Source organism: Maniola hyperantus, chromosome 28 (genome assembly GCF_902806685.2).
Source record: "Maniola hyperantus chromosome 28, iAphHyp1.2, whole genome shotgun sequence".
Classification (NCBI taxonomy): domain Eukaryota; kingdom Metazoa; phylum Arthropoda; class Insecta; order Lepidoptera; family Nymphalidae; genus Maniola; species Maniola hyperantus.
Window position 1 is genome coordinate 153,360 of NC_048563.1, and position 21,387 is coordinate 174,746.

The 21,387-nt window shown below is 39.1% G+C and overlaps 2 protein-coding genes across 5 annotated transcripts in view; one reads left to right on the forward strand and one right to left on the reverse strand.

Moving 5' to 3' along the window:
- Positions 1–59: 59 nt before the first annotated feature.
- Positions 60–16,079, reverse strand: LOC117995213 (mitochondrial ribosome-associated GTPase 2). Its single transcript, XM_034983216.2, has 6 exons — positions 15,733–16,079; positions 3,926–4,052; positions 3,261–3,388; positions 2,103–2,289; positions 1,787–1,873; positions 60–1,019 (listed from the first exon to the last, which is right to left on the reverse strand). The coding sequence occupies exons 1-6, from the start codon at positions 16,000–16,002 to the stop codon at positions 706–708; spliced, it is 1,113 nt and encodes a 370-aa protein (XP_034839107.1). The 5' UTR covers positions 16,003–16,079; the 3' UTR covers positions 60–705.
- Positions 16,080–16,415: 336 nt separating this feature from the next.
- alpha-Cat (catenin alpha) overlaps positions 16,416–21,387 on the forward strand; it is an 89,541-nt gene continuing 84,569 nt past the window's right edge. For 3 of the 4 annotated variants that reach the window (XM_069508353.1, XM_069508351.1, XM_069508354.1), the window contains exons 1-7: positions 16,416–16,594; positions 17,595–17,776; positions 18,386–18,532; positions 18,929–19,095; positions 19,345–19,554; positions 19,913–20,036; positions 21,209–21,270. In XM_069508353.1, coding sequence (XP_069364454.1) covers positions 17,608–17,776; positions 18,386–18,532; positions 18,929–19,095; positions 19,345–19,554; positions 19,913–20,036; positions 21,209–21,270 — 879 coding nt within the window. In that variant the 5' untranslated portion in view covers positions 16,416–16,594; positions 17,595–17,607. Of the gene's footprint in view, positions 16,595–16,725; positions 16,812–17,594; positions 17,777–18,385; positions 18,533–18,928; positions 19,096–19,344; positions 19,555–19,912; positions 20,037–21,208; positions 21,271–21,387 lie in introns of those variants that run through there. The other variant, XM_069508352.1, reaches the window with a different exon arrangement.

Genomic DNA, 21,387 nt, shown 5'->3' on the forward strand with positions numbered 1-21,387 from the left:
GGCACTTGAAGGACATTGACAAGGGTTCCAGGTCGAAGTTTCAATAAAACAACAATATTAAACATGCACATATTTACAAAATATTTTTCTACATAAATACCGAGGTAGTCTAGGTACTTAAAATCTAAGTCAAAACAATTTCAAAATTCCCATTGAGTCAGTGTTACTCAACAGGACAATTCCAAAAAATTCCCGTTGAGTCTCAGTGTTACTCACAGGGCCGGGGGTGTGACTCAACGGGAATAACCCAATATTACAGGCCCAGGACGCCAAATCTAAATATATAAAAGGAAAAGGTGAGCAACTGATCTATCAATGCGCAGCTCAAACTACTGGACGGATCAGGTTGAAATTTGGAATGCAGATAGCTAATATGACGTAGACATCGGCTAAGAAAGGATTTTTGAAATGTCAACCCCTAAGGGGGTGAAATAGGGGCTTGAAATTTGTGTAGTCCACGCGGACGAAGTCGCGAGCATAAGCTAGTCTTAAAATACACTGCTTGAAAAGTGGTGGGAATTATAAAGCCTCAATAGCTCAACGGGTAAAGGAGTGGACTGAAAACCGAAAGGTTGTCGGTTCAAACCCTACCCGTTGCACTATTGTCGTACCTACTCCTAGCACAAGCTTGACGCTTAGTTGGAGAGGAAAGGGGAATATTAGTCATTTAACATTCTTTATAAAAAAATCTAACTATAGTGTTTATTATTGTGACTTGTCTCCTTCATCATACATTTGTCGTATGACCCTCAACAGTTCGTTGATATTGTGTCCAGTCTTCGCAGAGATACCGATAACAGACTTGGCTCGTATGTGTGTCGACATGTTCCGGTGTATCTCCTCAACCCGCGGCACGTCCATCTTGTTGAGCACCACGCAGCGGGGTCGCCGCGCCAGCTGTGCGCTGTACTGACTCAGCTCGTGGTTGAGGGTCTTGTATTGCTTCAGGGGGTCGTTGGTGCCGTCTAGGAGGAATATCAGACCTCTGCACCTCTCTGCGTGTTGCAGGAATTGAATGCCTGAAAAAAAAAACATTTTTTTCATCTTTATGGATGGGACGGATGGGCCGTGAAAGGCTAACAGACAGACAGACACACTTTCGCATTTATAATATTGGTAAGGATTCTTTACTAGATGGATGCCCGCGACTTCGTACGCGTGAATTAAGGTTTTTAAAAATCCCGTGAGAACTCTTTGATTTTCCGGGATAAGAAGTGGCCTACGACCTTCCCTGGAATGTAAGCTAACTCTGTACCGAATTTCATCAAAATCGATTAAACTGTTGGGCCGTGAAAGCACTTTCGCATATGGAGTTTGGAGTAAGGAGTTGGCGGAGCGCATGAGAGAAGATGATTTCAACTCTCATGCCATCCGTCGTAGGAGGGTCGGGCGTAGGCGAGTCGCCCACGACCGCCGCCTCCCCCCTTGAGAAGGACTCTTGGGCAATAGACACGGGGAGTCTATCGTCCGTAAAGAAACCAGTCCTCGAGTCGGAAGGCGCACCTTTGTGTTCCTGGTGCGCCTCAGACGGTGTGTAGGGACTTCATTGGTCCCCTGAGGTGGGTCCTCAGCAGGCGCCGCTGGCTGGGTTGCGCGAACGTGTTTGGCCCCGTAGCCCAGCCACCAGGCGATGCGTGGAACATCGTGGGGTTTTAGTCGGTAAGAGTCCGACATAACCTCCGCACCTCCCCAGGTGCGGTGGCTTCCATGAGGATTTCCCCACGGAAAAAAAAAGGTAGGTTTAGATAAAGTTATGAAAAAGACCTAAAAAGTTTAATTTTCTTACCTAATCCATAGTTTCTGTGTGAGCCGGGAATCAAACCGGGCAGGTCCGCAATAGCTACCTGTTCATAGTCGTCATACGGCACCATTCCTGAAGATAAAACTAACGTCATACAAACAGTCCTTGATAAAGTACCTACCTTGACACTTTGACGAAGTATTACTATGAGTCTTCAATAAAATATTCCAAGTTATTCATGGTTAATAACTTCGTCAAGTATTCATGGTAAAACTTTGTCAAGTGTTCATGACAAGTTATACCATGATTATTTGACAAAGTTTAAGATGTGTTTTTCCATGCTAAAGTGTTATATTGTCACCTATATGAGGCCTCAGCGTGGTGAACGGATAGGGCGCCACAGTGGGCCGCGCGCGAGTGATGGCTCTCAGCAGGGTGCTCTTCCCGGCGTTGGGGAACCCTATGAGTCCCAGGTGTGCCATAGAGCGCACTTCCAGCGTGTAGTGGTGACTCTCGCCCACCGCGCCGTACTCTGCCACCATTGGCGCCTGGAAATATATATATCATCATTTTTAGGGTTCCGTACCTCAAAAGGAAAAACGGAACCCTTATAGGATCACTTTGTTGTCTGTCTGTCAAGAAACCTATAGGGTTCTTCCCGTTGACCTAGAATCATGAAATTTGGCAGGTAGGTCTTATAGCACACGTTAAGGGAAAAATCCGAAAACCGTGAATTTGAGGTTTGGAAACTTACCAAGTGCAAGTCACGCGCACCGAGGGTTCCGTACTACAGTCGTATTTTTTCGTCATTCTGCACGATAATTCAAAAACATAAAAATATATCAAAATCTGTTTTAGAATGTACCGGTAGGTAAAGATCTTTCATATGATATATATATGATACTTTATAAGTTGAAAATATTAAATACTAGATGATGCCCGCGACTTCGCCCGCGTGGATTAAATTTTTTTAATCTCGTGGAAGCTCCTTGATTTTCCGGGATAAAAAGCCTATGCCTATGCCGGCCTATGTCCTTCCCCGGGATGCAAGCTAGATCTGTACCAAATTTCGTCAAAATCGGTTAAGCGGTTGAGCCGTGAAAAGCTAGCAGACAGACAGACAGACACACTTTCACATTTATAATAATAGTATGGTAGTATATGGATATTTTGTCCATGAACACTTTTTTGGGATGTAACCAAAATTTCACGGTTTTCGGATTTTTCCCCTTACATATTATATGCTATAAGACCTACCTACCTGCTAAATTTCATGATTCTAGGTAAATGGGAAGTACCCTGTAGGTTTCTTGACAGACACGACAGGCAGACAGACACCAAGATCCTATAATGGTTCCTTTTTCCTTTTGAGGTACGGAACCCTAAAAAGATATCAAACGAGTCTGCGGGAGCCGCTAGATGGCAGCGGCTCAAGACTGTGGCGTGTGGAAGTCAATACAAGAGACCTATGTCCAGCAGTTGAGGGTCTACCGGTTGCGATGATGATGACGAGACCCACCTGTTCAGTGTCAGTGAGGAAGAACTTGTTCCCCCGTCCCCCCGCGCCGCCGCGCGCCGCCACGAACATGGTGCCCTCCTCCTGCAGGTCCCCCACCACGCAGCCCCGGCCGTCCTTGACTATCGTGCCTGTGGGGAACATCTGCCTCATACTAAACTTAATAAATATTACTTAGTTAATTAGATAGTCTTCTTTTGAACTTCAGTCGGACAGCAGCTGTCTGACTTATTACCAAGTGCTTATAGTTCCCGGCGGTTAAAAATTCGCGTCTGACCTGACGATGCAAGATATTGTTCCATGCGCTAGTGTACCTACTATGTACGAATGTAGTACTCACACTAATGCAGGCGGTGAACACAGTACTACGGTTAACTTCAAGAACAACTAATTGTTATCCTCATTATAAATGCGAAAGTGTGTGTCTGTCAGTTTTTCACGACCCAACAGTTCAACCGATTTAGATGAAATTTGGTCCAGAGTTAGCTTACAAAGGGCTAATTTTTATCCCAAAAAATTAAAGAGTTCCCACGCGATGTCCACTGCTGGACATAGGTCTCTTGTAGGGACTTCCACACGCCACAGTCTTGTGCTCTCGTCTGATGTTGTCCGTCTACCTAGTGTGTTCCAACGCTGCATCGTCGGGTATGAAATGAAAGTAAGTATACCTAAAGGCACCTCCACAACAATGTGGTCAGCATTCTTGCCGGTACAGTCCTTGTGGTCGCCTCGCTCTCCGTGCTTCGCTTGGATCACAGAGTGACAGTGGTTTAAACTCTTCTTGGAGTGACTTGCCTGCAACAATACAACCAGTGGTAGATGCAATTGACAATTCAACAGTTATATCCTGCATATTAAGACAAAAAGTCGCCCATGTGCGAGTCAGACTCACACACAGAGGGTTCTGTACTCAGGTATTTTTTTTAACATAAATATAACACGATAAATCAAAAACTATTATGCATAAAAATAAATAAAATCTGTTTTAGTATGTACAAGTAAAGCCCTTTTATATGATGAACACATTTTAACTTTTTTGAGATGTAACCACAAATTCACAGTTTCCAGATTTATTCCTTTACTTTTGCTATAAGATCTACTGAATTCCAATCCAAATGTTATGATTCTAGGTCAACAGAAAGTACCCTATATGTTTACTTGACAGACACAACAGACAGACGCACAGATAGACAGACAGACAACAAAGTGATCCTTCCTATAAGGGTTCCTTTTTTCTATTTACTGGTACGGAACCCTTAAAATGTACAATAATTGGACTAGTAGTGCTTAAAACTAGATTAAGATTAAAATTAAATAAGCCAAAAATCAAAACAAGAAATTACCAAAAATAATTGAATATATGAATGAGTAAATTACCTAAACACAATTTATAACTAATAAAAGTGTTTTTTGAATAAAAAATCTTTCTATTCTATTTCAAACCTGAAGTTACAGTAAAACTTAAAAGATATTCAAGATGTCATACATTCAAGAAAAGTAGGCCTTTAGATCACAGATTCTGTTAAGAAAATGTACTATTGATGTGCCTCCGGAAAACATACAGCATTTATGTATGAAGAAGCAATTATGTACTCACCGCATATATGCGCGCTTCATCCATAAACATGTATATTCCTATGCAACAATGTAGTTTACCTTACCGGATATAGGGGCGCTAGTGTCTCACCCAGCAAGGCAGTGAGCCGCTGCCATCTTGGATGTCATAGCGTTGTGTACTTTCGCCGCGTGCGCGTCGAATCTGAAATTATATCGTTAATCCGTCTTCCTTTGCAAAAAAATTATTTTCAATAAGTGCAATAAATGTGATAATACGGTGATCATGATATATATTTTCTTATTATTTCGTAATATTACCGTGGGGACATTTTGGTTGGACCCCACGTGCGCGAACAATGTCGATAGGCTACGTAAGCTAATCGATCTGGTGTTTCGCGCTTATTGGTGCCTGAGAGGGCTCTTGAAAAAGGGGATACCTCGACATCCAGCAGCGATTCAAGCAACGAGCAGGATTGAGAGTGACTCCCGAGAGAAACGGCGAGAAATTACCAGGTAACGATCGATCCTCGGATCGATACGTTATACAACCAGGTGAGTTTTCTTACATATCTTATAATGCATTTACCATATTGTGTATCTAATGCAAATGAGATGCTAATTGAGAAACCAAATTAAACAAATGGCGATTTGGTTGACGAACGTGTCGACACCGACACCGAAATCTAAATCTGGATCTAGGTTTCTTTAATACAAATTTTGGCGAGGAAAAGTCCCAATGGTTACCTATAATCGGTTATTGAATCTATTTATTTTATGTACAAAGTTAATTGAGTGCAATTTAAATTTTACGCCAGTGAATCGAATGATAACATTTTATCTCGCCCACGTGGCGAGATGTTGGTTATAACAAGACATTGGTTAAATTGCTCATTTAAAGGGGTTTCGTAAACTGAAAATAACGGAGAACTGTACTCACTAAACAATAGCTAACACTTATTTGGCCCCACTGAGGACATCATGGCCGTCACCACCAATGCTTTATTATACCAAACAGAACTCAGTTAAGAATCCAGATACCCCCTTTAATAAATGACTGAAACATTCAGATGATAAAGTCGCCCTTTGGTCTAAGTATCTCCTGCATTTTTATTCTTTTGAATATAATGATTAGCAATAAAGATGGTTAAATAAATAAATAACATTCAGCAAATCATCTTTGTCTTAAAAATTATCAGAACAAACTTTACAAATTGTTTGGGTAACAGGCGAATGTATAGCATAATATATTATGTAAGGCGCAGGAGATGAATATCAGACAGAATTTTCCTGGAGATGTTTATTTTAAATACTCTAAGGAAATTTTGGATACGGTATTTGCATATGTCAAAAGTGAATGGTTTCTCAGTGATGGCTGAATGGAGGGTCTTCCACTGGAAGCCTCTCGGACCTCACATATCTGATATGTGAGGTCCGCACCCTTTGTTAGTTTTGGGTGTGATAACCATTTTAAATTATTGATTAAGCTGGAAAAGTACGTCAAATCATTGTGACGTCACATGCCAGTGTTTCATGGGGCCTCGCGTGCTGAGCGTGTGTTTTGACGCTTTATAGGATACTGATTTGACTAGTTGTCAAATACCGGATTGGCTTTTAACAATAGTGACGAGGTTCTTTTTGGATAAAGCAACACTCACTGCGTTTATGCAATCCCCTGGTGGCCCATATTTATAAATATTACAGCTATAAATGCCTACAATTGAAAAACCTATCCAACACAATATGTTACAGGTTATGTAATGACATTCTAATATCGTTGGCAAGCTTTTGGTGCAAACAGTTTTTGTAAATGTCAATTACGGTATTTCGAATACCCTAATACAAGAAACTACCCCCGGTAATGCCCACAAAACAAATAATGCAACATGCAACCTGGTCACCTGTCACGACTTAAATGACACAAGAATTACTGGACCAAAACTAGTAGAAGTGGTTCACAAGGAAATGCCCAGTTTTATCCCCGAGCTTTTTCTGCGGAAGGAAAACGTTGGATCGATGCGTCTGATTTTCGACCCTCGAGAACGAAACAAATTTGTGAAACAAAACTATCCCGTCTGATTTGTCATACCGGTTCGTAGCTTTCTACAACAAAAGTTGGACAACCTGTCTAATTTTTGGGTCTGGCGGCAGCGCCCCACCTGTAACATGCTCGGTTGCGGAAACCTTGCATGCGAAGGAATGTCGAGTGCTAGTCTACCTAGACGACTTCCTTCTGGTCAATCAAGACCAATCCAAGTTATGTCTTCAGGCTGCGGAAGCCGTGAGGCACTTGGAACTTCTGGGCTGGCAATTGTGGTCAACTAAGACCAATCCAGGTTATGCCTTCACGCTGCGGAAGCGTGAGGTCCTTGGAACTTCGGGGCAGTGGGATCAATTACCAAAAGCCAACGTCCATACCATGTTGAAGACACCGGTTCTCGTCCGATCACCGAAGTTAAGCAACATCGGGATCAATTACTAAAAGTCAATTCTAACACTCACACAAGACCTACAATACCTGGGTATTCGTTGGCAGACTATAAGAAAATTCAATGTTCTTGCCCATAATAAAGAGTAAAAAACTATCAATGAGACCTTTGAGAGAATTATTACTGAAAATATCTGAAATCACTCTTCACGAAATGCAACGGTTGCTAGGACAGTCAGACTTCGCCAGTTTAGTAACTCCCAGAAGCAGACTACATTCTGATCAGATCCAAATACGCCTCAAACGTTTCGATAATATGTTTTAGACTGCTGAATCCACAATCGTGGAACAGGGAATGGCATGGCGGCGCGGAACCACATGTCTCAGGCTGCCAATATGTACACCTAAAACCTGCCATCCACTGCTTGGCGAATAATGCCTCTGATTGGCTTTTAGTGCCCAATTAAACGGGAAATTAATGCCAGAAACTTGGTGAGTGCATCAAAAATGATAGCACAGCAATAGAAGGAACTTTATGCAGTTATAGTGGCAATTGAAGACAGCACAAGAACTCTGTAAAAATCGCAAGTCTTAGTTCAATCGAACACTCATTCGTTCACTCACTCGTTCGTTCTAACGTTTATTTTAATGAACAAAGTCGTGGGTTTTACTGATTCTAACAATCGAACTCCCGCACATAACAGATTACATTATTGGCTCAAGGCTGTCACGAGGAAAACCTCCCACAGAGTGTCATCTTTTCCCTCAAGCGCCGTCCGAGATCGATTTGGTTGCAGCACAACAGATTACTGTAGTAGGGAATAAAGATGGTGTGATGTCATTATCGACTGCAAAGATTGATCAGCAAGTTATAGATGCTTTCAACAGCTCATTGAGACATCAATTTAGCATGGATGTTTTCTTCTCCAAACTAATTGCCAAAAGTACTGACTTACTTGAACAAGTGCAGCTGGGGTGTACTTAAATGTGGCACGTGAAAGACCTTTGGGCTTCAAGATTTGAAAGCAGAGCTCAAATGAACTATAGAACCTATCAGGGACTCTGATAGATGTCACGACATTACAGTGTCCACCAGACATTTTTTTTTATTTTTTTTTTATTTTTGTTTATTTGAAAGTAATCAACAGCGTAAATACATAATTATTATTTAAATTTAAATCTAGGTATAACAGAAGGCCAAAAGAGATTACTTAAAATTATAATTAAACTATTTTAACAGAATAGAGTTAGAATAAATGTAGGTATATACAATAATAAAATAAAATTACAACAGTGTGTGTATGATTGTATGTGTGTGTGTATGCGTATGTGAGTGTGTGCTTATGAGTATGTGTGAGCGTGTGTGCATGTGTGTGTGTGTGTAAATGGGAGTGTATGATTGCATGCATATTTAGATGTTAGCTACTTTTTTTTTTTGTTTTACGATGATAGTTTCTTAATTCCTTTTTAAATTTATTGTTTGATAGGTAAAATAAGTCAAACTCAGCGAACTGATTGTTATAAGTACGTACCAAGCGTGGAATTATAGAATTTCGCGCATAATTTGAGTTAGATTTGGGAACATTTAGAAGGCGCGTGTGACGCGTTCTTAAAGGTTGAGCATTAAATGAAAAGGCTGAGAGTAAGCTAGGACAATCGATTGAGCCGGTTAAAATTGCTTGCAGTAACAACATATCACATTGTTCCCTTCTATGTTCCAGTGAGCCGATACCGTAGTGAGTACACGCTTCCTCATAACTATTAAATTTTTTAAAGTCTTTAAAAGCTAAGTATTTAAGAAACTGCCTCTGTATGGTTTCAAGCCTATGGGCATATATTATGTATTGAGGCGACCAGATATTACACGCATATTCTAGAATACTCCGGACATACGCGAAGTAAAGTGTTTTTATGCATTCCACATTACTAAAAGAACGGGTTACCCGTTTGATGAAACCCAATTGTTTGTAAGCTCTATTTACTACCATATCAATATGGACATCCATTGAAAGTTTAGTATCAACTTGGATACCCAGATCTCTAACGGTAGTCACTCTGGGTAAGTTTGTGCCATTGATTATGTAGTCAAATTCAATTATATTTATTTTACGAGTCAAAGTTATATGGTGGCACTTTTTAACATTAACTGAGATCCTGTTCCTTGCGTAGTATTCTGTCAAGGCATTGAGGTCTTTTTGTAATTTATAACAATCTTCAATGGAACGTATTTTGGCGAAAACTTTTTTGTCATCCGCAAACATTAAGTATTGCGCATGGTGGAAGCAGCTTCCAATGTCAAATATATAGGCGTTATATAAAAGGGGGCCTAGAATGGACCCTTGAGGTACTCCTGAGGGTATAGTCATTTACACGGAAGCTGAAAAAATTGAGGATGGGTGCCCAAATAAAGGAGTAGTCTATACGAGAAGTAAAGAACAGGTGCTTGTTGGAAGCAATTTTTGTCCTACCTACCTACCAGACATCAAAAATGGTTAAACTGGTGCGAAACCTGGTGGCGGTTAACTTTCTATGATCCACATGTGGACACTAGGCAATTATTGACGTGGCTAAACTCAAAATCACTAAACCATTTATCATACAGGACCTTAAGGTAGAGCTCAAGCGCTAACTACAGAAGCTCTCATTTAAGCACACACTTCCCGAGATATCTAGACGAACCTATATGGACAATTGTTGCCCTGGAACGAAGGGTTGACAACTGAAAGTCTGTGTCACCGGGAAAAATATATTATATACTTTATTTGGCCCAAAGACTGACACTCACTCTTAACATAAATACGGATGGACACTTTCAAAACATAATAGTATAACAGAAAACATAATTCTCTATTAATGTACTAGTATACTACAGTAGTACTACATGTATGTCTTTGACACAGGAAAATAGGTCAAGCAGAATGAAGTTAAGAATTTAAATATATTGTAATCTTTTTATCACCAACTGTAATGAAACTGAAGCCGCATCACGTACTGTAATAGATCACTGGAACAGTTCAGTTCTTAAGCAATGTGGCAGCATTCCTGTATCCCCAGGGATTTATCAGTGGATCAACAGTAGTTTCTTTGGGGACAGATAACCAATCAATGGACGATATACTCGTATCTCGTGGTAACTGGAGATTACCAGACACTCTTGTTGAAATTATTATTGCCCGGAGGAGATCTCAAAATAACTGAAGCTTATTTTTCAATATAATCATTATATGGTCCGGTTTGAGTTTTAGTAATCCTTATCAAAATTACAGACATAAATCATTTAAATTGTTTGTCTTTTAGACATTATATTTTAACTTATTAACCCTGGTTAGAAATAACAATAACTTTAATAGGTGACAATGAATGAAGGGGACGTGGTTATTTGATCTAACTTAACGATTAATATTTTTGTTATTCAATTGACAGATTAACTCCCTTTGATTCATCATAGCGTTGTGGGTAATACATTTCACCAGCAGATAACAAACACGTCTTCATACATAAATGCTGTATGTTTTCCGGAGGCACATCAATATGACGGTTTTACATTACAATAAAACCGATATTATGTGCCGAGAGGGAAAACATACAGCATTGCAGGAACTTCTTCCTGGTGAAGACTATGACATCCAAGATGGCAGCGGCTCACTGCCTTGCTGGGTGAGACACTAGCGCCCCTATATCCGGTAAGGTAAACTACATTGTTGCATAGGAATATACATGTTTATGGATGAAGCGCGTGTTATATTACGATAAAATTGGATACATAATTATTATGCTAAAATTCATCTAATCATAAACTTGGGAGTCTGAAGTAAATGTTTGTTGTGATGTTTAAAACAGAATCGTTATTCCGTTTCCGGATACAATGTCAATGTTCCTAGTTTCTTACTGTCGTCATACAATACAATAGTGTAAAACTATTATTGTTTATTCTTGTTTAATTTGGTATCTAGGAATATGAAAATATGAAAAATAATATTATATAAATTATCAATACATGTCACTAATTATTCATTGTAAATTAAATATTGTCAATATACTAAGAGTGACATTATATTAAGCTATTGTCAACATACAGTTGGCAATAGCTATTATGTGAAATAATAATGTTGTGTAAACTGACAATTTAAGTCGCTTATTATTATTGTAAATTATTAATACGTAGACCATTAATGTCACTGATTTTATTATTGTAAATTGGGTGTGTCAACATACCTTTTGTCAACAAACCTAAAATAAATAATGATTAATATTAAGATCATGTGATAGTCGATATCCGCCTTGTTTGCGATGGCAGTGTTATAAAAGTACCCTACCTCGACAGAGAGGGGACAGTCTTGTATCGACAGCCCAGAGCAAACACAGCGGACCTTACTGAAGTTAAGTATTCTTATATTGTATTATAATGTAATGTAATCATTTGCCTTTTATAGGTTACCTGTTGTAACTGTGTACCAAATATGTACCTACTACTTTACTCAACGTTCTAATGTTTTAAAAGATGTGTGTTATGGAGTTTCTTTGCCCTTTCTTCTCCATGACTAAACACCTTAGCGAAATGGGTGGTAGTTTCATTTTAATATAAATAGATCAATGCTGAACAAATACAATTCAGTTATTATTCGACTTGGTTGGTTTTACTTCTGTATTTATCACCTACCCTCTTCTGCTATTTATTTTATACATTGAGATAAAAGTAAACACTAGGTTGTTAGCTTCTAATTATTATAGAAGCCTGTTTAGATGATTAAGATTCTTACTTTGAAATAATACAGCAGATGCCTTGCTTGATTTTTAATTACTTAGTATTTGGCCTTACCTGACAAATAATTGATAAATGATAACTTTCATTAGTAATCATTGGATTTAATTTATCATCACTATTAAAGCCCACTGTCTTAACTTCTCTCTTCTTTATCTAAATCTCTCATCAGAAGTGGGATACGATAATTCTTTTCTTGTCGCAATACTAATACTTTTCAAATGCTTTCAGTAATCGTGGATGTGGCCTCTCCTCGAAGCGACAGGCTGCCACCTGTCGTCGGCGGCACGTGGTGTTCGTGTCCGATGATCCCAAAGCACCCTGCAGCGCTTTTGTCATCGGCACTTGGTGCTCGTGTGGCACCTTTTGTTGGAACGTCGCTTCAATTTTGAAAGTTAAGTGAAGTGTATTTATGTGCTGCTTCGAAGTGAACTTGGTGCAACTTTTAAGTTTAAACCACGTGTTTGTGGTATAATTTATTTGGATAAGAATAAGTCTAGTTAGAGGTCAGATTGGCCGAACGGTTTTTGATAAAGTATATAACAATGTGAAATCATTTAGAAAGTTATGATATACCGAAACAATAATAATAATCAAATCAGTAGGTTTGCAATTTTGAGAAATTGCATCGTACTTACAACTCGAAACTTGAAGAAATTACCTTATTCTGATTTATGTAACTTAAACATAAACTATATTTATTTATTTATTTTGCTTCTTAAAATAACTCGACCATTTTTCTTCTCTTAAAACAACACAAAAGAAATGGTCCATTCAAGTAACTTTTATTATTTAACTAAATTACTTTTTTAGCAACGTAAGGCAGATTACCTGCTCAAGTTTTTTCTGTTCAGTAATGCTATCAGAACATTTTAAATACCTACGTTTCGTGTTATCAATTTATTCTTGTTTTGAGTTGGTTTGCATCCACTAAACTTGTTTATAAGACATAATCAACAAAGAAAACATATTCTCTTCTACTCTAATTTCGGTCTGACGTCTATCCTAGTTTTTATGACAGTAACATTGACATTGAATCATTGAATTTTGTTTTGCGAATGGCACAATCTTATTTTTTTTTGTGTCGGTGCTTTTGTTGCCGTAGTTGATTTAATTTCACGGGCTGCAGTTTTCTATTTTCCTATGTACTTCGGGAACGAAGTACTTATCAAGATGGCCGAATTATAATAAAACATACTAATAATTTATGCTAAATGACAGAAGGAGAACGGAGAGGAAGGAAAGGGAAAAGAAAAAAAAGAAAAAAAGAAAAGAAAAAAAAAAAAATTTTAAGGATACAAAATGTTAAGACTTACTATGTGGCAAAATGTTAAGACTCCCAATGGGACAAAATGTTAAGACTCACCATGTGACAAAAAGTTCAATGGGACAAAATGTTACGACTCACTATATTGTGACAAAATGTTAAGACTCCCAATGGGACAAAATGTTAAGACTCACTATGTGACAAAATGTTAAGACTCCCAATGGGACAAAATGTTAAGACTCACTGTGACAAATGTTAAGACTCCCAATGGGACAAAATGTTAAGACTCCCAATGGGACAAAAAAAAAAAAAAAAAACCAAACTTGAGAGATTTCCGAAAGGAACGAACTAAGAGATTTCCGAAAGGAACACATATCGAGATTCCCGAATGGGACGAGCTTGAGATTTCCGAATGGAACAAAATATCGAGATTCCCGAATGGGACGAGCTTGAGATTTCCGAATGGAACAAAATATCGAGATTCCCGAATGGGACGAGCTTGAGATTTCCGAATGGAACAAAATATCGAGATTCCCGAATGGGACGAGCTTGAGATTTCCGAATGGAACAAAATATCGAGATTCCCGAATGGGACGAGCTTGAGATTTCCGAATGGAACAAATATTGATAATAATAAAGGTAAATAAATTAAAAATAAAATAAATAAATATGGTAAATGTAATAATAAATACATACCTATTATAGTAAATTTATAATGGTAATATGAATAATAATAATAAATAATTTGAGATGTCCGAATGAGACAAACGTTGAGATTCCCAAACGGGACAAGAGTTTTTAATCCTAAAAGGGACAAATGTTATTATTGCCGAATGGTATTAAAAAAAAAAAAAACAAAACATAAGGATTTTTTTTCCTTTCTCTCCGTATTTCCCTATGTACTTCGGGAGCGAAGTACTTGTCAGTATGGCCGTGTTATATTACGATAAAATTGGATACATAATTATTATGCTAAAATTCATCTAATCATAAACTTGGGAGTCTGAAGTAAATGTTTGTTGTGATGTTTAAAACAGAATCGTTATTCCGTTTCCGGATACAATGTCAATGTTCCTAGTTTCTTACTGTCGTCATACAATACAATAGTGTAAAACTATTATTGTTTATTCTTGTTTAATTTGGTATCTAGGAATATGAAAATATGAAAAATAATATTATATAAATTATCAATACATGTCACTAATTATTCATTGTAAATTAAATATTGTCAATATACTAAGAGTGACATTATATTAAGCTATTGTCAACATACAGTTGGCAATAGCTATTATGTGAAATAATAATGTTGTGTAAACTGACAATTTAAGTCGCTTATTATTATTGTAAATTATTAATACGTAGACCATTAATGTCACTGATTTTATTATTGTAAATTGGGTGTGTCAACATACCTTTTGTCAACAAACCTAAAATAAATAATGATTAATATTAAGATCATGTGATAGTCGATATCCGCCTTGTTTGCGATGGCAGTGTTATAAAAGTACCCTACCTCGACAGAGAGGGGACAGTCTTGTATCGACAGCCCAGAGCAAACACAGCGGACCTTACTGAAGTTAAGTATTCTTATATTGTATTATAATGTAATGTAATCATTTGCCTTTTATAGGTTACCTGTTGTAACTGTGTACCAAATATGTACCTACTACTTTACTCAACGTTCTAATGTTTTAAAAGATGTGTGTTATGGAGTTTCTTTGCCCTTTCTTCTCCATGACTAAACACCTTAGCGAAATGGGTGGTAGTTTCATTTTAATATAAATAGATCAATGCTGAACAAATACAATTCAGTTATTATTCGACTTGGTTGGTTTTACTTCTGTATTTATCACCTACCCTCTTCTGCTATTTATTTTATACATTGAGATAAAAGTAAACACTAGGTTGTTAGCTTCTAATTATTATAGAAGCCTGTTTAGATGATTAAGATTCTTACTTTGAAATAATACAGCAGATGCTTTGCTTGATTTTTAATTACTTAGTATTTGGCCTTACCTGACAAATAATTGATAAATGATAACTTTCATTAGTAATCATTGGATTTAATTTATCATCACTATTAAAGCCCACTGTCTTAACTTCTCTCTTCTTTATCTAAATCTCTCACGCGCATATATGCGGTGAGTACATAATTGCTTCTTCATACATAAATGCTGTATGTTTTCCCTCTCGGCACATAATATCGGTTTTATTGTAATGTAAAACCGTCATAATATAGTAAACAGTGATAGACTGGTAGTTATATAGACTTTGGCTTCTATTCAAGAGAGTCTGGGGTGTGATACTGGATATACCTCTACCTCTACTTTTTTAGAGTTATGTGCATTTGAGTCCTAAGCTTGAACTGCAGAGTTCTGAAATTTATACGAGCATTTCTAATCGAATAAAAACATTAAACAGTTCAAACTAGTATATTTTTAGAAGACCAAAAAGTCCCACATACTCGAAAAATTACATGTCCACCGTGTCCCCCGTCCCCGCCATCGGGTCCCGCCTGCTCCTTGCACCACACACTGAGGAAGGATACACAACCATCGCCCCCGTTCCCAGCAACAGCCCTAACTCTGCACGAATCGACATAAAACTGCACATTGTTGCGTGTAGACTTGGGTTTCAAGCTTCTCAGAGCTTTTGGGGCATATTCCGAGTAATTGCGTGTAATTTGCGATGTTAATACGGCTTTGGGGATACGAAATATTATTGAAAATCGCATTTTTCAAACGATTCCGAGGGGTTTGTAGGTTATTTTTCCATTATTATTAAATCACAGAGGAGAGTACATTGCATACAGGGGCCACATGGGGGCCACCGACCAGAAAATAGGGGCCACAGACCAATAACATATAGGGGCTGTATTATTGTAAATTACACTGACAGATGCAGAAACCAGTGCTGCCAACTTGCAAAGGCTAACAAAAAGAAGTAGAGTTGAGGAATGGTACCTAACGAATCGAAATATTTTTATTTGGTTTTCACTTTTAAAATTAATCACAAATTAAAAGAGGTTTTGTGTACATTCCAAATAAACCCTTAGCTTTATAACTTTAATTTAGGTCCCCCTTCGGTTCATTCTCGTTTTGTTAAAATCAAGGTGAGTTCTCAACTAAATTTTTTAAAACATGGCAACACAGTACTACTGTTTTTGACACACCTTCGTGATCAAGTGTTATGTATTTTCCTGCTTTTTTCGTGTTTATTTGTTCCAATTCCAAGTTACGTGTGTGAAATTTTGTGTCTAACTCTATAATTCTTGCAGTGCAGTGTGTTATTTAGCGTGTTCTCTTCAAAATATCTACAAATCCAAGGTAAATGGAGTGTACAAATAAATGTCAATATGTTACCCGGCTAATATAAGAAGTACACATGTTTCAAAGAAATTTCGTTGTATTGCGACGTCTTTTAATTAGTCGTGTTTTATTATTAGTACCTAGTTTTAGTTTTGTTTATTGCAAAGAATTTCTTGTTTTAGTATAACTAAGAGAGTTTTTTTTATAGTAACTTGCATATTTAATTCAAATAACGGTGAGTTACAATCTTTTTCGCTAAAAGAATCATGATTAAACCCAAAACTTCAGATAGGAGTGAGTCATACAATGTTAGTAGTTGGAACTTTCACAAAAGTACGGCACATTATAACAATGCTGCACCTAATCATTCATCCATAGTTTTATGTGATATTTCCTGCAATACTTTGTAAACTTCACGTCTTATACTCTATGAAACTAGGCCTCCCATGAATGCTAGCAAGAAACTAGGTCCTTAGGACCTTAAGTTAAAAATTGATCACTTACATACCATACATAATAAAGTAAACTCACCCTACTACTCTACCACAATTCAGTACTCTATTTGCCCTGCCCATTGCCACTTAGTCTTTGCAACCCGGTGAGCTATGTCGGTTACTCTAGTTCTCCTACAGATCTCATTGTGAATTGATCAGAAAAACCTTAAGTAACCTCTCTCCATCGCCTGCTGAGTGACATTGAGCTTGCTTGTCTTCAGAAGTTTAACATGCTTAAAAAATATAGCCTTTATTTCAGAGGGTACAAAATTTTAGTTATACAGTTGTTTGCATCTGTCGACAAAAAGTCTCTTAACTGTGAGTGCGTCGCGCCAAAGGACCTGAAGCGGTGGTGAGAGTTGGTCTCGCCAGTGCTTCCGGTCCTGTGCCATCCTTCTCCAGAATGGACCAGCTGTTTGCTAACTATTAAACTAATGATGCAGTACTGTTCTTAACTACTAATCAGCTGAATGCAAAGCTAATTCCTTCTATGCTTCTTAAGCACTAGCATTCGCCGTTTCCAGGATTCCATCGAGCATGGCCACTCTAACGGACCCGTACGGCGCGACAGGCCAGCTGGCGCTGAAGTGGGACCCCAAAAACCTGGAGATCCGCACCATGTCTGTGGAGCGGACGCTGGAGCCGCTGGTGCTGCAGGTCACCACCCTCGTCAACAGCAAGGACAAGTCTGCTAAGAAGAAGAGGCGTGAGCACTTCTTACTTTCTTTCTCTCTCCCCATTGAAGGCTTCACTCCAGCCATCCTAGCTCGCTCCAGAAGCTGAGTAGACCGCCCAGGTTGCTGAGGGCTTTTTTTTATAAAAGAATATTAGCCATGTTAAATGACTAATATTCCCCTTTCCTCTTCAACTAAGCGTCAGGCTTGTGCTAGGAGTAGGTACGACAATAGTGCATCGGGCGGGGTTTGACCGCCGTCGACCTTTCGGTTGTCAGTCCACTCCTTTACCCGTTGAGCTATTGAGGCTTTGTGGATTGAGGCTGGGGATCTCAAATGGCGTTGTCCTGCCACGCCCGAGATGTGAGCACTTTGCATTCACTCAAAATTCTTTCATTTCCAATTAAGCATTTTTCAAAGTCAAATCCCAAGTATTTTTGGGTTCTGTACTAGGAGGGTGCCAATGGGATGCCACACAAGTGGTGATATTTGATCCCTGGCATGCACCTATATTTTTTCAGAGTTTTGTGCATTTTAAGCAATTAAATTAAAAAAATATCACTTGTTTTAATGGTGAAGGAAAACATCGTGAGGAAACTTGTATGCCTGAGAGCTTCATTCAACAGATGTTTTTGTGACAGCGGGAAAGTCCAAGCGTGCCAGCGCCCTGGTGGCGACAGTGGAGCGCGCCACGGAGATCTTCATAGAGAGGGGGCAGACCATTGCGTATGAGAACCCGGAGATCACTCAGGAGATGCTGGCTGCTGTGGAGGAGGTCAGGAAGGCTGGTGAGTATAACCTATAATACAAAACTTATTCAAACTAGGTACCATTTTATTATTATTGTTTTTCATTCAGATACAAGTTAGTCCTTGACTGCAATCTCGCCTTGTGGTAAGTGACGATGCAGTCTAAGATGGAAGCAGACTAACCTGGAAGGGTATGGAGGTATGGAGTTTTTAATAAGTCCATGCCCCTTTGGTTTCTACACGGCATCGTACTGGAACACTAAATCGCTTGGCGTCACGGCTTTGCCGGCAGGTAACTAGCCACGGCCGAAGCCTCCCATCAGACCAGACCAGAAATTTAGAAGTTTAGTCTGACCAACGTCTCAGGCTACATCCTTTCCTTCGATCTTCCCAATGACCATGAGTTCTTCAATATTGCATGTTCAAACTCCACAGGAGCAGCAATGAGCCTGGCGGCGCGGGAGTTCTCGGAGGAGCCCTGCGCCTCCACGGTGCGCTCCAGCATGGTGCGCGCGGCGCGCGGTCTGCTGTCCGCCGTCACTCGTCTGCTGATCCTGGCGGACATGGTGGACGTGCATCTGCTGCTGTCTAACCTACGTACTGTGAGTTATTTGCTTCAATATTACTATCATCATCATCATCATGATCGCCGGCCCACTATTGAGCACGGTTCTCCTCTTACAAGGGTTTGGATTTACCCACTGGCAGTCGTCACTCACCTTTGAAAACATGCAAGCCCGAAAGTACTCCTTGTGGAGTACTTTCGGGCTTGCACGTTTCCTCACGATGCTGTTCTTTATATTGTGTTTATTCATTATAAAAGCTAAGTTATTGATTGCAAATGTCACCAGGTGGAAAATGACCTGGACAAGCTGAAGTCAGCATCGTCACAGTCGGAACTGCTGGAGTCGGCGCGCCAGTTCGGCAGATCTGCCAACGAGCTCGCGGCGCAAGCGGCCAGGCGGCAGCTGGAGCTGAAGGAGCCGCGGATGAAGGACGAGCTGGCTGCGGCCAGGGCTGTGCTGAAGAAGCATTCCACCATGCTGCTGACGGCTTCGAAGGTGAGGCTTCCCTGATGCAGTTATGGTTGTCAGTCATACTTAGAAATCATGGTGACTTTGCCGAGGCAATGCACTAAACCTCGAAAATAATCGAAACTTTGAAAATGTTCTAAACCAACTTTGAAAATACTCTACGCCAACTTCATAAAATATTCTAAGCCAACCATGGAAATACACGAAACCAACATTGAAAATGCTCTAAACCAACTATGAACATGCAGGAAACGAACCTCGAAAATACTCTAGACGATCCTTGAAATCCAATGAAACCAACCTGGAAAATGCTCTAAACAAACTTTGAAAATGCTCTAAACGTTAAAGAGTTAAAAACTGACTAATTATTATGATTTGTCGTCAGGTATACGTCCGTCACCCAGAGCTGGCTGCGGCTAAAGCCAACCGCGACTTTGTGCTGCGCGCCGTGTGCTCCGCCGTCGACACCATCTCTGCCGTCGCCCAGGGACGACCCCTACCACCTTCAGGTAACATCCTCCATCCATCATCTTGACTCATCACCACACCACTACTGTGTATGCCCCTCCTCTCAGAATGAGGAGGGCTCAGACCATAATCCACTAGACTCACTAACTGCGGAGTGGCAGACAAAAAAGATGAATAAACCGGCCAAGTGCGAGTCAGACTCGCGCACCGACGGTTCCGTACTACAGTCGTATTTATTCGACATTTTGCACGTTAAATCAGAAACTATTAAGCATAAAAATAAAAAAAACTGTTTGAGAATGTAAAGCCCATTCATATGATACCCTTGTTATAGTTGGCATACTGGTCACACTTGGTATAGTTATCATACTTTGAAAATTGAATTTTTTGAATTGAATACTAATTATTTGTTTATGAACACATTTTTTTTTGTGATGTAACGACTTTACGGTTTTCGGATTTATTCCTTTACTTATGCTATAAGACCTATCTACCTACCAAATTTCATGATTCTAGGTCAACGGGAAGTACCCTATAGGTTTTCTTGACAGACACGATGGACGGACAGATAGACACCAAAGTGATCCTATAAGGGTTCCTTTTTTCGTTTTGAGGTACCTAAAAAAAGGAATATGGGACGAGACATGGGGATTTAATTTAATTTAGATATCTTTATGGCTTAATTACAGTTTTGAGTTCAGTATCGATTATAGAGTGCCCTCGAAAGAAATTTTCAAAATATCTTCAATGTACAGAATTTGACCTGTTACAGTTTTATTATAAGTATTGATACTATGACAAAGAATAAAAAATACAGGATATACTTAAAAAAAACCCCTAAAAAGGATTATTATTGAAAATAAAATACCAAAATCTACAAAACGCTGGCAAAAGGTAAATTTTCAAAAAGAAAAACTTTTTTCTATATCATTAATTGAATTTTAAAAAAGGCCTAATAACAATGTAAGAGTTGTTTTTGATGCTTGTTTGAAATCAACAAAGGGTAAACCGCTAAACGATCGTACCAACTTAACAAATCAATATGTACTATCTTATGACAAACACTTTAGGCCTGACTTACAAGGCGTTCAACCTATTTAGCTTACAGCACACGAGTTTAACGTCAGTTTAAACAACATGTGCTAAGTTGGTAAGACTGGTGCTGTTGCAAGGAGTGGAATAGAATGTAGTATGTTTGTTTGTTTGTTTGCAGGCAACAACCGCGTGCCGGTGGAAGGGCCGGGCGAGCTGGCGCAGGCACTCGACGACTTCGATGTGAGTCTGTTCTTGTGTTATTTGTACGCGCACGAAACGCTTTGCCTCATCATTCCTTACATGCAATACTCTTCCGAGATCAGTCATCATCATCATCATCATCATCAGCCTGTGGAC